The sequence below is a fragment of the Hemitrygon akajei genome, chromosome 3, assembly GCF_048418815.1.
Source record: "Hemitrygon akajei chromosome 3, sHemAka1.3, whole genome shotgun sequence".
Classification (NCBI taxonomy): Eukaryota; Metazoa; Chordata; class Chondrichthyes; order Myliobatiformes; family Dasyatidae; genus Hemitrygon; species Hemitrygon akajei.
The window spans coordinates 161,904,995-161,923,044 of NC_133126.1; the positions used below are offsets into that span (position 1 = coordinate 161,904,995).

Here is an 18,050-nt window from a genome sequence, read left to right on the forward strand (position 1 = left end):
AGCGGGCGCGTCCGGGTGATGGGTCAGTTCTCGCGGGATTCTGCGATCGGGGGCATTGTGAGGCACCGGAAGTGAGGCGTGATGCCTACTCTAGGTAGCTGAGGGTTTGTGGCGTTGGCTTGATGTCCGCTCTTCCTTCCAGTCTAATGGCCTGAATTCAGTACAGTACGGTGTGATCACTTCTGCACTTGAAGGGCCAAATGCAGATTGCTTTGTCAGACACCTGCGTACAGTCCGCAGGGGCAACCCTGAGCTTCCTGTTGACTGCTACTGAGGTTCTCCGTCCCACTCCCACTGTGACCTATCGGCCTCTTGCACAGTGAGCTTCAACTCAATTTCGAGTAAAAGCGCTTCATCTTCCATCTGGGTCGTTTCGGTTTTAACATTGAATTCCACTTTCAATTGTCTTCTGGTCCTGATGAAGGGCCTCGGCTCGCAACGTCGTCTGTTTATTCATGTCCATAGATGCTACCTGACCTGTTGAGTTCCTCAAGTTTTTTTTTAATGCATGTGTTGTTTTGGATTTCCAGCATCTGCAGATTTTCTCTTGTTTATGCTTTTAATGTCTTAGTGTTCTCTGAGATAACAACGTTTACATTTGTTGTTGGGAAAGTTCTTCAACTTGCTTAGATTTAAAGACATCAGCGTTGCCGTAAGTCGTGTCCATTGACATGTTATTCAAGCCATCATCTATCCACGTGATGGCCTTGACTGTATCACCAATCCCTTCAAAACTTCCTTTCATGCTTCTCACAGACTGGAGCAATAACATGTCAGCTACCTTTCATAAGTGTCATCGCCACAATCCGAGAAAGTGAAGTGCCTGCATGCCAACAAATGCAAATTAACCAAGGTTGGAAACTCACTTTCTTCCCTTTGCTAACATCTGCCTGCATCACCAAGATCATCCTGCAAAGTGAAATTTGTTTCACTCTTTTTACCACAGACTCTGCGCTGGCATCAATCTCAATTATCAATTGAGATAATGGTGTGGTACCCAAAACTACATCTTTAATAAATCTGAGGTCATTTAAAATTCAGCTGCTCAAACATAGCTCACATCATCCTATTCATTATCACTCCTTGATTGCCCAAACTGTAAGTTCTAGAATTCCCCTTTTGAACCAATTCATCCTGCTTTTAAACCACTTCTTAAAAAGCTGCTTTTTCCAGCAAATCAACTTCCCTAGTTTGTGGTTCAATACAAGATTTAGCTTGTAGTGTTCCTTTGGGATAGTTTTCTCTGTTAATATACATTATTAGCTACTAATGGTGGACACACCTTATCAATGTGCTCTCATTGACTAAAACTCACATTCAACCATGGAGCCATTAAGAACCTGTTCTGTAGAGCTCTCTTTTGATAAGAAGGAAGTTAGAATGCTCAGAAGGAAGACTGAAATATCTCATTCCACTGAATGTATCTTCAAACAAATCCATCCCGATACTTCAATAAAATACTAAAAATCTGTTGCCCTTTAGATGACGTAGGAAACAGTTCTAGAATGGATTAAAGATACTAATCTACTTTATTCTGATCCTCTGTTATCAGACAGAGGGTCAGAATAAACATTTTTCTCTGCTGGAAGGATGCTAATTAACTGGAGAGTCCTAAGGATCAGTTCTTGGTCAACTATTTTAGTGATCTAGAGGAGGGCCAGAGTGTAAGGAATACAAGTTAGGAAGCTATGTTCCAATTTAAATACAGTTAAACTCCAATGATCTGTTGCCTCATCATTTGGAGATCTTGATGGCATGGCATTTGGCACACCGGGTGATGTTTGCTGTGTTCCTGTCTATTTGCTGGTCTAAGTTCTTGTGCTTCCTCTAACTCCCCAGGTCCCAGACTCCCATCCACTCTGTAGGGCTATGGTTCTTGTGCTCTCTTCCAACTTGTGAGGGCTCAGTTCATGCTCTGTCCTTTAAGTGAGTTGGGCCACATCTCCAGTCTCTTTCGATTCTGTGACAAATTTATTATAGTACTCTGTACCAATTTGATAAAAGTGAATTAAAATGTTATGGAGCATTACAGAATGAACATTGAGCTGTGAAATTATTGGGATTTTACTTCATTGGAGTAAACTTCATTACTTCTTTGTAACAGGAAGTAGATAGGCCTAATGAGTGTGTGGATGAAATTTTGTCATATCTGAGTGTTCTTGTGCATGAATCTCAAAAATGAGCATGCACATAAAGCAATGATTAGGAGAGCCAGTACAACATTGATCTTCACGATGTTTAGATTTCTGCAGGGAACTGGTGAGGCCAGTTTCGGGATATGCTGACATTGAAGGCAGCCCAAAAAACAATTTATTAGACTTAATTCCTAGGATGAGAAGGTTGTCCTATTGCCAGTGGGTAAAGAAACAAAACCAATATTCTTTGGAGCTGTGAGGAACAAACGGTGGCCTTACTGAAATAATTAAGATCCCTAGGGTACATCACGGGGTAGCTTCCACGATTGGAAAAGTCTTGAACAAGAGTTCACAGTTACAACCTGAGAGAATGGTCATTCAAAGCTGAGGTGCATAGGAAACTCTTAACACTGGGCATCGAATATCTGGGTTCTCCCCTGGAAGGTTTTACGGGCATTTAGGGAGGAAGTAGATATATTTTTGAAAGATGGGGATTTATGGTCCATGGGTAACTGAGATAGTTGAGGAAATGAGGCCTGAGGGAGTCAGCCATGAACGCCCTGAGCTCCTATTTTCATACAGTATTAGAGTCATACAGCACAGCAACAGGCCCTTTGGCCCAGCATTTCATGCTGGCATTCAACTATTGACTGTTGTGACTGACAACAAAACCCACCAGAGAGGCACGCAGCTGGTGGAATAAATGTTGGCACACACAAGCTGGCAACATTTGGAGTCACTCTGGAGAGAGGCTCCCTGACCCAACATCACATCCCAAAGGTCATATTTGCCAATATGCCAAATATATTTTTATATGCCAAAGGTCAAAAGTAACAGCAGGTAATTCTATAGTTACATCTAATTTTCAGAGACCTAGATCTTCACACTAACACGCCAGACATTGAATGTTACTCACTGCTGTACCTGAGCTGCTTTCATGCAAATGCAGACATCTCAGCTCGGTGGGGCCTTTCCCGGTTTGCAATAGACCCCAGTCTGCAGCTCCAAGAAGACCATTGTTCTGAGCTGCATTTTAAATTCAATCTACAGTCCGCATTCTGATCTGAGGACTGGTTGCTGTTGAAATTAATGTTTGCTTTATTACTCCATAAACATCCTAACATCCACCTGTACCAAATCTTATCTTCCCATATGTGCTACAACAGTAAATGCTCTTCTGAAATACTTCGGAACATCTTGGAATGAGCATGAAAGATGCTTTACCATTCCAGGAATTTCTGACTTTGCTGAATCTGTGCTACTATATAAACAAAAATGAAGGAAAGTCATTGTGGAATAAACATTTGAACTTTTTTAGCCAGTAGCATGGAGCTTTTTGTGGAGATGTCTGGAGAATAATATATCACAATATTTTAAATTTTATATGCATCACATCTAGTAGGGGAAATTGGAAATAATGAGAAAACCAACACCAAATTACAAATCCGGCCACAGTCTCTGATGTAAAAGCATTCTCTCACCACAATGTGGCATTGTGCAACAATAAACTATTGAAAGCAGGCGAAATGTTGATGTATGCTCAGAGGCCACTTTATTGGGTACACCTGTGCCCTTGCTCATTTATGCAAATATATAATCAGCCAATCATGTGTCAGCAACTCAATGCATAACAACATGCAGACATGGTCAGGAGGTTCGGTTGCTGTTCAGATCAAACATCAGAATGGGGACAAAATGTGATCTTAGTGACTTTGACAGTGAAGTCATTGTTGGTGATATACAGGGTGGTTTGAATATCTCAGAAACTGCTGTCTCCTGTGATTTTCACACACAACAGTCTCTGGAATTTACCGAGGATGGTGTGAAAAACAAAAAACAATTCCAGTGAATGGCAGTTCTGTGGGCAAAGATGCCTTGATAATGAGAGAGGTCAGAGGAGATTGGCCAGAAAGCTTCCAACAGTAACTCAAATAACCATGCATTACAACAGTGATGTGCAGAACAGCATCTCTGAATGCACAACATGCCGAACCTTGAAGTGGGTGGGCTACAGCGGCAGAGGACCACAAACATACACTCAGTGGCCACTTTATTAGGTATGTACTGTACCTAATAAAGCGGCCACCTATTGTAAATTCGGACTTCATGAAATGATAACAGGTTTACAAGATTGAGAGACCAGTATCTTTTAACCCAGGGTTAAAATGTGTTTTGTGAAAAACAGAGGGAATGAATTTAAGGTGAGCGAGAGTAAGTTCAAAGGAGATTGTTACATAGAGTTTTTGCAAGGCATGTTTTTTTTACGAAGAGAGTTGTGAACTAGTGCTGTCGTGAAATCAAATACAACAGAGGCATTTAAGAAGCTCTTAGATACGTAGAAGTGCAGGAAATGGAAGGATATGCACAGGTTTAGGCAGAAGGCATTAGCTTAGGCACAACATTGTGTGCCAAAGGGCCTGTTCCTGTTTTGTGTTGTTCTACATTCTAAACAAACCAATCTTTTTTTAAATTAGAAATTACGACAAAATACATAAATTTAATTTCACTTCTAAGATCCTTAATTATCACTCCCAGAAGCAACTTGTCAAAGATGATCATGTCATTTTCACAAGTGCCTTCACATTTCCAGCACCGATTAAAATGGCAGAACAAAAATGAACTATTCCAAGCAGTATGGAGGGCACAAGTCATGCAAAGGGCATTGAGACAACTAGTGTCCCAGGGTTATTTAAATATTTATGTGCAGAGGGTACTAGCAACAAACGGCAACAACGTGACAGTGAGAGTAGGAATGGAATTAGGTGGAGGATGAATGCGTGGTTGAGGGATTGGAGCAGGGGGCAGGGATTCAAGTTTCTGGATCATTGGGACCTCTTCTGGGGCAGGCGTGACCTGTTCAAGAAGGACGGGTTACACTTGAATCCTGGGGGGACCAATATCCTAGCGGGGAGGTTTGCTAGGGCTACGGGGCAGACTTTAAACTAGTAAGATGGGGGGGCGGAAATCAATTTGAGGAAACTATGGGAGAGGAGGTTAGTTCACCAGTAGAGCAAGTAAGTAGACCGTGTGTGAGGGAGGACAGGCAGGTGATGGAGGAGGGATGCGCTCAGCCCGAAGTTGTAGGGGAGAAGAAAGAAAAGGATAATAAATTTGAATGCATTGCTAGGGATGAAAAGAGAGGAGGAGGTGGAGAGTATCTTAAATGTATCTATTTTAATGCTAGGAGCATTGTAAGAAAGGTGGATGAGCTTAAAGTATGGATTGATACCTGGAATTATGATGTTGTAGCTATTAGTGAAACATGGTTGCAGGAAGGGTGTGATTGGCAACTAAATATTCCTGGATTTAGTTGCTTCAGGTGTGATAGAGTAGGAGGGGCCAGAGGAGGAGGTGTTGCATTGCTTGTCCGAGAAAATCTTATGGCGGTGCTTTGGAAGGATAGATTACAGAGCTCCTCTAGGGAGGCTATTTGGGTGGAATTGAGGAATGGGAAAGGTGTAGTAACACTGATAGGAGTGTATTATAGGCCACCTAATGGGGAGCGTGAGTTGGAAGAGCAAATGTGTAAGGAGATAGCAGATATTTGTAGTAAACACAAGGTGGTGATTGTGGGAGATTTTAATTTTCCACACATAGATTGGGAAGCTCATTCTGTAAAAGGGCTGGATGGTTTAGAGTTTGTGAAATGTGTGCAGGATAGCTTTTTGCAACAATACATAGAAGTACCGACTAGAGATGGGGCAGTGTTGGATCTCCTGTTAGGGAATGCGATAGGTCAGCTGACAGATGTATGTGTTGGGGAGCACTTCGGGTCCAGTGATCACAATAGCATTAGCTTCAATATAATTATGGAGAAGGACAGGACTGGACCTAGAGTTGAGATTTTTGATTGGAGAAAGGCTAACTTTGAGGAGATGCGCAGGGATTTAGAGAGAGTGGAATGGGTCAAGTTGTTTTATGGGAAGGATGTAATAGAGAAATGGAGGTCATTTCAGGGTGAAATTATGAGGGTACAGAATCTTTATGTTCCTGTTCGGTTGAAAGGAAAGGTTAAAGGTTTGAAAGTGCCATGGTTTTCAAGGGATATTAGAAACTTGGTTCGAAAAAAGAGGGATGTCTACAATAGATATAGGCAGCATGGAGTAAAGGAATTGCTCGAGGAATATAAAGAATGTAAAAGGAAACTTAAGAAAGAGATTAGAAAAGCTAAAAGAAGTTACGAGTTTGGTTTGGCAAATAAGGTGGAAGTAAATCCGAAAGGCTTCTACAGTTATATTAAAAGCAAGAGGATAGTGAGGGATAAAATTGGTCCCTTAGAGAATCAGGGTGGTCAGCTATGTGTGGAGCCGAGGGAGATGGGAGAGATTTTGAACGATTTCTTCTCTTCGGTATTCACTAAGGAGAAGGATATTGAATGGTGTAAGGTGTGGGAAACAAGTAAGGAAGTTATGGAACCTATGACAATTAAAGAGGTGGAAGTACTGGCGCTTTTAAGAAATTTAAAAGTGGATAAATCTCCGGGTCCTGACCGGATATTCCCCAGGACCTTGAGGGAAGTTTGTGTAGAGATAGCAGGAGCTCTGACGGAGATCTTTCAGATGTCATTAGAAACAGGGATTGTGCCGGAGGATTGGCGTATTGCTCATGTGGTTCCATTGTTTAAAAAGGGTTCTAGAAGTAAGCCTGGCAATTATAGACCTGTCAGTTTGACATCAGTGGTGGGTAAATTAATGGAAAGTATTCTTAGAGATAGTATTTATAATTATCTGGATAGACAGGATCTGATTAGGAGTAGCCAGCATGGATTTGTGTGTGGAAGGTCATGTTTGACAAACCTTATTGAATTTTTTGAAGTAGTTACGAGGAATGTTGACGAGGGTAAGGCAGTGGATGTAGTCTATATGGACTTCAGCAAGGCCTTTGACAAAGTTCCACATGGAAGGTTAGTTAAGAAGGTTCAGTCGTTAGGTATTAATGCTGGAGTAATAAAATGGATTCAACAGTGGCTAGATGGGAGATGCCAGAGAGTAGTGGTGGATAATTGTTTATCGGGATGGAGGCCGGTGACTAGCGGGGTGCCTCAGGGATCTGTTTTGGGCCCAATGTTGTTTGTAATATACATAAATGATCTCGATGATGGGGTGGTAAATTGGATTAGTAAGTATGCTGATGATACTAAGGTAGGAGGTGTTGTGGATAATGAGGTGGGTTTTCAAAGCTTGCAGGGAGATTTATGCCGGTTAGAAGAATGGGCTGAACGTTGGCAGATGGAGTTTAATGCTGAGAAGTGTGAGGTTCTACATTTTGGCAGGAATAATCCAAATAGAACATACAGGGTAAATGGTAGGGCATTGAGGAATGCAGTGGAACAGAGAGATCTAGGAATAACAGTGCATAGTTCCCTGAAGGTGGAGTCTCATGTAGATAGGGTGGTGAAGAAGGCTTTTGGAACGCTGGCCTTTATAAATCAGAGCATTGAGTACAGAAGTTGGGATGTAATGTTAAAATTGTACAAGGCATTGGTAAGGCCAAATTTGGAATATTGTGTACAGTTCTGGTCACCGAATTATAGGAAAGATATCAATAAATTAGAGAGAGTGCAGAGACGATTTACTAGGATGTTACCTGGGTTTCAGCACTTAAGTTACAGAGAAAGGTTGAACAAGTTAGGTCTCTATTCATTGGAGCGTAGAAGGTTGAGGGGGGATTTGATCGAGGTATTTAAAATGTTGAGAGGGATAGATAGAGTTGACGTGAATAGGCTGTTTCCATTGAGAGTAGGGGAGATTCAAACGAGAGGACATGATTTGAGAGTTAGGGGGCAAAAGTTTAAGGGAAACACGAGGGGGTATTTCTTTACTCAGAGAGTGATAGCTGTGTGGAATGAGCTTCCTGTAGAAGTAGTAGAGGCCAGTTCAGTTGTGTCATTTAAGGTAAAATTGGATAGGTATATGGATAGGAAAGGAGTGGAGGGTTATGGGCTGAGTGCGGGTAGGTGGGACTAGGTGAGATTAAGAGTTCGGCACGGACTAGGAGGGCCGGAATGGCCTGTTTCCGTGCTGTGATTGTTATATGGTTATATGGTTATATGGTTTAAGACAGATTGTTGAACTAGGCAGAGGTAACACCCTGGGAAAGGTTTCACTGCTAATGTAATGGTTTTTCTGTAGCAGCAGCATTTGGGTCATGACTAGAGATAACAGGAGCTTTAGAATGTGTGCCGTCCAATGAAGGGAGTGTTTTTTCTTCTTGTGTGTCTGAGAACATAATTGCTGGAAGTTGTGCCTGACTAACTGAACAACTGAGTCTACTGCCAATTCATGTCATTTCTATAAATATGCTCCTGGAGCTGTAACTCAATGGCAGTGAACATCCATGTATCATGTCAAAGTTAACTCTATACTTCAGATCATTTGTGACATCATAGAACATCGAACGGTATAGGCCCTATGGCCGACAATGTTGTGTCCACTCTTTAATTTACTCCTATATCAATCCAACCCTTCCCTTCCACATAGCTCTCTATTTTCTTCCATCCATATGCCTGTCTAAGAGTCTCTTAAATGCCCCTAATGTATCTGCCTCTACAACCACCCCTGGCAGTGCATACTACACACTCACCAGGTCCTCTAAAAAAATTACCTTTGACATACCCTCCTTGAAACTTTCCTCTAATCACTATAGAATTATGCCCGATTTGTAGTAGTGATTACCGTCCTGGGAAAATGGAGCTGGCTGTCCACATAATCTATGCCTCTCATCATCTTATACATCTCTATCAAATAGCAGTGGCTCATCCCACTTTATTATTAAGAAAAAAGCCCTAGCCCATTCAACCTATTGTCATAGGTTATGTTCTCCAATTCAGCATCATCCTGGTAAACCTCCTCTGCCTTCTCTAAAGCCTCTGCAACCACCGAATAATGAGGGGACCAGAAGTGAATACAATTTTACAAGTGTGGTCTAACCAGAGTTATATAGGGCTGCAACATTACCTCGTGACTCTTAAACTCAATCCCCTGACTAATGACGGCCAACAGACCATAAACCTTCTTAAACACCCTGGCAACTTTGAGGGATCTATGGACGTAGAGCCCAAGATCTTCTGGTTACTGCTCATGCGGTGAGTGAGTATGTAAAGATCAAAGGCACAGCAATCTCTTCCATCCCCTTCCATAGTAACCTGGGGTACATCCCACTCTGCCCTAGAAACTTATCTATCCTAATGTTTTCAAAGGTTCCAGCACATTTTCCGCCTTAACATCAACATGTTCCACCATATCATTCTGTTTTATTCTGTTTTCACATTCAGCACGGTGCCTTTCACTGATGAATACTCAAGGATATCCCCTCCCTCCTCCAACTACAGGAATATGTTTCATCTTGTGTCCTTGATTGGTCATAGCCTCTCTTTAGTCATCCTCCTGATCTTCACATACAGTATGTGTAGAATGCCTTGGGGTTTTCTTTAATGCTACCCACCAAGGCCTTCTCGTGTCCCCTTCTAGCTCTTTTAAGTCTGTTCTTTAGCTCCTTCCTTGTTACCTTGTAACTCTCTAGAGTCCCGTCTGATCCTTGCTTCCAAAACCTTTACTATGCTTCTTTCTTCCTCTTGACCAGATGTTCCACATCTCGGATCAACCGTGATTCCTTCACCCTTCCATCCTTTGCCTGTCTCAACGGGACAAACCTAACCAGAACTTTATGTAAGTGCTCCCTAGATGACCTCCGCATTTTTGTTGTGTATTTCCCTGAGTACATCGTTCCCAATGTACATTCCCAATTTCCAGTGGAATAGCATCAACATTCCCAGTCCTTCCCTCTTTCCCATATCAGCTGCTCCTATCCCATTCCAAGGTTATGGTAAAGGTCAGGGAGCTGTGATCCCTGTCTCTGTAATGGATACCTACCAAGAGATCTGCCACCTGACCAGGTTTATTACCTAGTACCAGGCCCAGTATGGCTTCTCCTCTAATCGGCCTGTCAACATATTGTGTCAGGGATCCTTCTTCAACACACCTAACAAATTCCACCCCTCCCCCTCCCCCAGCTACATCTTTTGCACAAAGGAAGTGCAAATCAGTAAACTACCTTAAAGCCTCCTAGATTTTCTAAATCTGGGCCATTAATGTCAAGAAAACAATGTCGCAAAAACAAAAGAGCTGGTTGTGGATTACAGGGAGTATAGAGATGGGCTAACCCCTGTTGACATCAATGGATCTGGGGTTGAGAGGGTGAACAGCTTCAAGTTTCTCAGCATCTATATCACTGAGGACCCAACTGAGAGCATCCTGTCTGGCTGCATCACTGCCTGATATGGGAACTGTACCTCCCTTAATCACAGGATTCTGCAGAGAGTGGTGCGGAGAACCCAGTGCATCTGTAGATGTGAACTTCCCACTATTCAGGACAGTTACAAAGACAGGTCCGTAAAAAGGATCATTGGTGACCTGAGTCACCTCAACCACAAACTGTTCCAGCTGCTACCATCCGGGAAATGGTACTGCAGCATAAAAGCCAGGACCAACAGGCTCCGGGACAGCTTCTTCCACCAGGCCATCAGACTGATGAACACACACTGATCTGAGTGTATTTCTATGTTACATTGACTGTTCTATTTATTACATACTAATATAAATTATTATGATTGCACAATGCACATTTAGACGAAGACGTAACATAAAGATTTTTATCCTCAAGTATGTGAAGTATGTAAGAAATAGAGTCAATTCATTTAGGAAAAGATGCCTACCATCTATTGGCAGCTTGTATTTGACTTCCAATCCAATTTGACATCATGTTGTCCTGCTGCCCACTGGAATACTCTGAGTAGACAACAAATCTGCTCCAGACAAACTTAACAGAATGAGGTAGTCTACTTTGTCAAATAGGAGGTTCCAGCATTGCCGCATAAGTACGGCACAGCATTGAAGGAAACGGCATAAAGGGGGAGAAGAGGCCCCATGAGCAGGCAACCTGTAGCTCGTAGAGTACAACTCAAAAAAACCCCAAATGGAGAACTGGTCAGTGAGGGACAAGAACTGAGTGAATGCCTGGGAGTAGCTAGCAGAACAGAAATAGATTAACATCTCACAAGATCTATCCTGGGCCAAACATATTGATGCAATCACAAAGAAGGCATGCCAATGGCTCTGCTTCATTGGGAGTTTGAGGAGATGTGTTATGTCATCAATGACAAGCAAATTTCAACAGATGTACAGTGGAGAAGGTAATGACTGTTTGTATCGTTGCCTGGTGGGGTGTTTGGAGTTTCCAGAGAGGGGTAGTACTGGCTTGCATTGTCCATTCCAGGGCAGTGTACTCACCGTTGGTCCCCATTGGATACTCAGCTCTCACCTGTGGCTCAAAGTAGTTGTTTGAGTGACAGTGACCACACCTGGTACGCAGTTTCAACAGACAGACTAAACCAGGTGAGGGTAGCTGGCAGCCTCATACCCTGCTGAGATAGGGACATGCCTGTCCTAGCATGCAAAAGTAGCTATGGTGGACTGGGCAGATCAGATCTACAGTGAGATCAAGTGGTCAGGAAGGCAGCACTGCAATACTCCATGGAGAGCGAGGGACATGACAAGGCACAGAAGATGTCATGGTCATCCATTGCAACCAAGGAAGACCCCAGTGCGTGACGCTTGTTCGTACCACTGGACCCAGACTTTCAAGCTTGAAAAAGTGGAACTGCCCCCGGTGCAATGGCTCTTCCACTGTAAAAACCGCCCTGCATTGGACACGATCGACAACCACCACCTCATTGCTTGGTATGAAGGCTCCAATACATATGATCAAATGCACTGCAGAGGGGTGTAAACTCAGTCAGCTCCGTCACAGGAACAAACTTTGCCACCATTGAGGACACGTTCAAAATGCAGTGCTTCAAAGTAGCGGACTCCATCATTAAGGACCTTCACCACCCGGGACGTGCCCTCTTCTCATTACTACCTTAGGGAAGGAGACATATGAGCCTGAAGACACAGACTCAGCATCTCAGGAACAACTTATTCTCCTCCATCATCAGATTTCTGAATGATCCACGAGTCCACAAACATTGCCTTTTTTTCCTCTTTTGCACAATTTATTTACATTTTTATGTCTTACACTGTACTGCTACTACAAAACAATTTTCATGAGATTTGTCAGTAATAATAAAAGATGATTCTGAACATAATCTCTATGTTAGAAAAAGATAACAACATACAAACACGCAGCTACGGTACCTCAAGCATTTGGTTGACTTGAGGAAACTTAGGACCTATACAACTCCAAATAAAAACAACAACCAGTTTTTATATGGTCCAGAAGGTATAATCAACAGTTTTGTTTTATTTTATTAAAGTGTTCTTAATGTTATTCTGTGGAAGAATTGTTCTGTTAGTCCCTTATCCAACCAATATCCTCTCAATTCAGAAAATCCAGTTCAGATACCATTATTCAACTATTCATGTTTAAAAATCTGCACCAAATGCTGGAATAAAATACCAGATATAGGATATTAAATATATTTAAACTGGAAGCCAAGGAGAATATAATCAGTATTTTCATTTTGTAAAGTACTTCGAAGTTAAAACATTATACAAATACAATATTCTAAATGTAATCACATAATAAAGTATTCATTAGCTAAATAGGCAACAAGAGAAAGCAGTTGACTCGATCTGGTATCAATCATCATATTTTAAAATGACTCACATGCATAGCATTAATAAGTATGCATTAAAGATTAATCAATATTTGAGTTAAAAAAGGTATCAGGATCAAAATACTGAGAGACTTAATAGGCTGGAGTGAGGATCCACCATTGTTTGACGGGCAGTCTGTATATGGTTCGATGCAAGAAGCATAGGCAATCACATGAGCAATGTAATTCTCCTCGTGTGTTTTATGAAATAGATATGCCATGGGACCTTTGGCAAAAATGGCCACATCTTCTCCGCCATGGGTTTCTGAATCCAGTGGAACTGCAGCTTGTTGCAAGTAATCCTTGTTTTCTGCAAAAGAGAGGATATTTTATCTTATTATAACAACAATACATTCAATATTGGATACTTTTGGTTTTTAAATGATTACATTTCATGAAGGTTTTAGGGTTAATGGGTAATGAAAATATTAGACACAATCATGTAATTTGTAAATAAAATCAATTGAGTTAATTGCACCGTTAAACAAGATTAACATTAGATGAACAGTACTCATACATATAACGAGGGAAACGATCAGCCATAGACAGTGGAATGGTCATGAAAGGCCAAATGGCCTATTCCTGCTTCTGTTTCTGTTCACTGAAACATAGTTGGACTGGCCACACAAAAATATTGTATCCCATTGGAATCAATTAGAAACTTGCTGGGCTTTTAAATTTGTGAATCATCACTGTCCTGTGATTTTCAAGGCAAAATATGGTAGACATCATCCCCATCCTTCCTTTATTTAGCACTCGTTCCTTCCCATATAACCTGTCAGGCTTGCACTTCCCAGTTTCCACCCAGCTAGCAGGAGTCACCTGCAGCCTATTTAAACCCAGCTCTCAGCCACAGTCCTTGTTCACCCATTGAACCAGCCAGCCTCCATGAGTTGCTTCTAGCCTTCAGGTATTCAGTATTGTTGTATTGCTCTGTTGTATTCAGTATTGGTTCTCTCCTGTTTTGTGGCTTGTCAATTTGCAATTTATTATTAAAGTTATTGCTCACTGCTGAATCATCTCTGCTGCTCTGCATTTGGGTCAAGTCTCCTCTACATTTCCTGACAGGATGGGTGAACCATCGATTGACCCAGCAAAGTATGTTTGCCCAAAGGAAATAATCCATCAATATGAGCAGACGATCCAGTAGCAGCAGGAAACCACTGACCATCTGCTCACCACTCTTTACCAACTCTCCATATCGATAAAGCAACCCCACACCAGGGAACCTCCTTCCTCAGAGCCGCAGGTTCTGGTGCCTAAACACTTCAACAAATCCCCAACCCCAATGCTGCCATAACTCCCTGCCCTTGTGTACCTTGCACTTTGAGCTCCAGCTATCTCTGTATTTTACAGACTAAACCAAAATTGCCTTTGTCATCTCACTCTTGAGCGAGCGAGCTTTAATCTGGGCTGCAGGTAACTGGGACACTTTGCAACAGATATGAGATGCACCATCTGGGAAGTGGAAGGGAGGCAACAGGTCAGATTCTTCGTCCATGTCAAGGCTTGGTGCTGGATTACACAGTTGAATTCAGGGCCCTCGTGGTAGAGTGCAGAAGCACTTTTGGCCCTTTATCATCACAGCCTCTCGGAGCATCTGAAAGAGGAGCTGTTAACCTGGGAGATGTGCTCTGCCCTTGAAAGCCTAATCACTCTGCTCTCCATAGTGATAGGTGTCTTATGGAATGGCCCTCCAAATCACCAGCCAGACACCCAGTTCCGTTCTCAGAGCTAGTTCAGGCTGCAGGACCTTCCTCACCAATGCCTCCAGAACTGATGGATTTAGAGAGAGCTCCCCCAGCCCCCAAAAGTGTAAATGACAGTGGAGAAACAGCTTGTGTGCTTACTGCGGCCACCAAAGCATCAAATGCCCACTGTGTCTGAGAAACAGATGCCTCCAGGTAGAGAGGAAGAGCCTTCTATCTGGCAAGTTCTCTCCAGCCCCTCATTCTAGCACCACATCTCGACTCACTCTCTGTGTCCTCCTCCACACCGACAGCTCTACACACACAGGAGGCTCTGGTGGATTCTGGTGCAGCAGGGAACGGACTCTCTGTGTGCAGCTTGTACCCCCGCCAAGCATAATTCTCACCTTTTCTGCATCACAACTATTGGTGGACATCCCTTGGGGTCTGGGATGGTCAGTGTGTGCACATGGGCATAGGAGAGCAATGCATGTCCATACAGTTCTTCCTCGTTGACCCACGCAACACTCCTCTGGCTCTCCACTCACGATTCTCACTTTGCCTGGTCATCCAGTGCATTGCTGAGTTGGAACCCACCTGCCTGCAACCTCAGCCAGTAAATCCGCATTGACCTCATCAAACTCCCACAGGAATACCACGACTTAAGCCATTACCGTCAGTAAAAGGGAAGCCAGAAACCTGCTGCCTCTCAGATCACACAATGGCGTGATTAACCTCCACACGGGCATCACAGTTTCCCGAGGTCGTCTGTCTTCCTGAGACTCAAGCCCTGAATGACTACATTGATGAAGCTCTACAGCATGGCTTCATTTGACTATCCCACTGCCAGCCGTTGCAGGAAGAAAGGTAGATGATGGGGTTGCCAAGGGTGGTTTTTAACCATATAACCATATAACAATCACAGCACGGAAACAGGCCATTCCGGCCCTCCTAGTCCATGCCGAACTCTTAATCTCACCTAGTCCCACCTACCCGCACTCAGCCCATAACCCTCCACTCCTTTCCTGTCCATATACCTATCCAATTTTACCTTAAATGACACAACTGAACTGGCCTCTACTACTTCTACAGGAAGCTCATTCCACACAGCTATCACTCTCTGAGTAAAGAAATACCCCCTCGTGTTTCCCTTAAACTTTTGCCCCCTAACTCTCAAATCATGTCCTCTCGTTTGAATCTCCCCTACTCTCAATGGAAACAGCCTATTCACGTCAACTCTATCTATCCCTCTCAACATTTTAAATACCTCGATCAAATCCCCCCTCAACCTTCTACGCTCCAATGAATAGAGACCTAACTTGTTCAACCTTTCTCTGTAACTTAAGTGCTGAAACCCAGGTAACATCCTAGTAAATCGTCTCTGCACTCTCTCTAATTTATTGATATCTTTCCTATAATTCGGTGACCAGAACTGTACACAATATTCCAAATTTGGCCTTACCAATGCCTTGTACAATTTTTGCCCCTGTATTGATTACCATGGACTCAACAAAATCACTTTTAAGAACCACTACCTTCTCCTCTTGATGGATAGCACATTTGAAACACTCCATTGTGCCCAGATCTTCAGCAAACTGGGTCTGTGGAGCGCATAGAACCTGACTTGCATTCGCTAGGTGATGAGTGGAAGAAGGCATTTATAATATCCACTGGCCACTATGAATACTTGGTGCAAACACCAGGAAATCTGCAGATGCTGGAAATTCAAACAACACACACAAAATGCTGGTGGAACACAGCAGGCCAGGCAGCATCTATAAGGAGAAGCACTGACGAAGGTCCTGACGAAGGGTCTGGACCCGAAACATTGACATCCTCAGCCTTTCCAAGGTCAACCAAGACCAAGTCTGTCACAGCCATTCAGTCCTTAGCATCTCCTCAAAAACCAACTGTACTGCAGATTAGAGAAATGCTATTTCCACACCCCTGTTATTTCCTTTCTGGGTTACATCCCTTCGCCCCAAGGCATATCCATTGATCCAGAGGAAGTGTGCGTCATTGTTGAGTGGCTCTGACCATGCTCCCTCAAACAGCTTCAATGCTTCATGTCTTTCTCCAACTTCTACTGCTGTATCATCAGAAACTACAGCTAAATCGCCACTCCACTCACCTCCCTCACCAAGTCACCTACCTCATGGATAACCTGGTCTGTTGCCGCACACCTTGCTTGTGAGGAGATCAAGAGGCTCCCCACCATTGCTCACATCCTCCGCTGTCTGAACCCCACCAAACCAGACCTTTTGTGATGGAGGTGGATGCATCAAAAGTTGGCGCTGGGGCCATCCTCTCCCAGTGAGAACTGGGCAGGATGACACACCCTTGTGCCTTCTCATGCAATTTCAACTCCACACAGCATCATTATGGAGTAGGAGACAGGGAGCTAGTCGCCGTTAAATGGGCCTTGGAGGAATGGAGACATTGGCTGATGGGAAACACCATGCTGTTCCTAATCTGAACTGACCACCAGAACTTCCTATCCATTCAACAGACCTGCAACTCAACCCATGTCTGGCTTGCTGGGTCCTCCTCTTCAAGCAATTCAACTTCAGCATCTCCTATTGACCAGGCTCCAAGAACACCAAGACAGATACTCTGTCAACAATAGTTCAACCTAGCAGAAACTGAGATCAGCCCTCAGCCCATCTTTCCAACCTCTCAGATCCTCACTCCGATCATCTGGGACCTTGAGATCCAAATCTGCCAGTTTGCTCCGGCTGACACACTTGATAACCGTATGCATGTGTTGGCAGCATGCGCTCTGAGGCACCCCAGTGAGCCACTCCTCACCTCGCTCCAACCAGCTAGGCACACTACAGACTGCGGATTTTCTGTAATGTCAGTTCTGGAGGCCCACCATGATCACAGATGTACATCAGTCAGTCGCTGCCTGCTCTCAATGTTCTCAGTCTAATTCCTCCAGCTGGCAGTGCTCTGGGCTCCCGCAGTCCCTAAAAGTCCTTCAATGCCCATGGGCCCACATCACCGTAGATTTAATCACGGGTTTGCCACCTTCCAAATGGGGCCACGGTGATCGTGTCTGTGGTGGACCATTTCTCCAGGGTGGCCCACTGCATTGCCTTCCCCAAATGTCCGTCAGTCACCGAAATGGCAAACCTGGTTCTTCAACAAGTCGTTTTCTCCATGGCTTCCCTCAGGACATTGTGTCAGACCGGGACCCATCATTCATCTCCCACTTCTGGCGAGCCTTCCGCTCCCTCCTCTGCACCTCTGGGTATGTCCACTGGCTATTATCCGCAGATCAACAACCAGTCAGAAAGAACCAGTCAGCAAGTGAGGTTTTTCTGATGCTTCACTGCCTCTAACCCTTCCACAGAACAACTGTATGCTCTGGGCCAAGCTGTCCCACAATCTCCATGGCACCCCATGGAGGAGCCAAAGTTGGAGGTCCTATCCGCCAGAGCCCTTGTTCACCACTGTTGGAATGCTTGGAAGAGGGCACAGAGGGTCAACCAACAACTGGTGGTGCCCAGCCAAACTACTCCAGCCTGGGGACTGTGTCTGGCTGTCCAGCTGAGATCTGTCCCTGTGCAT

General features: G+C 43.7%; 1 protein-coding gene across 1 annotated transcript in view; it reads right to left on the reverse strand.

The window, feature by feature from the left end:
• Positions 1-12,167: 12,167 nt before the first annotated feature.
• Positions 12,168-18,050, reverse strand: part of LOC140724277 (alkaline phosphatase-like) — a 52,424-nt gene continuing 46,541 nt past the window's right edge. The window contains exon 11 of the mRNA XM_073038741.1: positions 12,168-13,099. Within this exon, the coding sequence (XP_072894842.1) occupies positions 12,825-13,099 (275 nt within the window). The 3' untranslated portion in view covers positions 12,168-12,824. The remainder of the gene's footprint in view (positions 13,100-18,050) is intronic.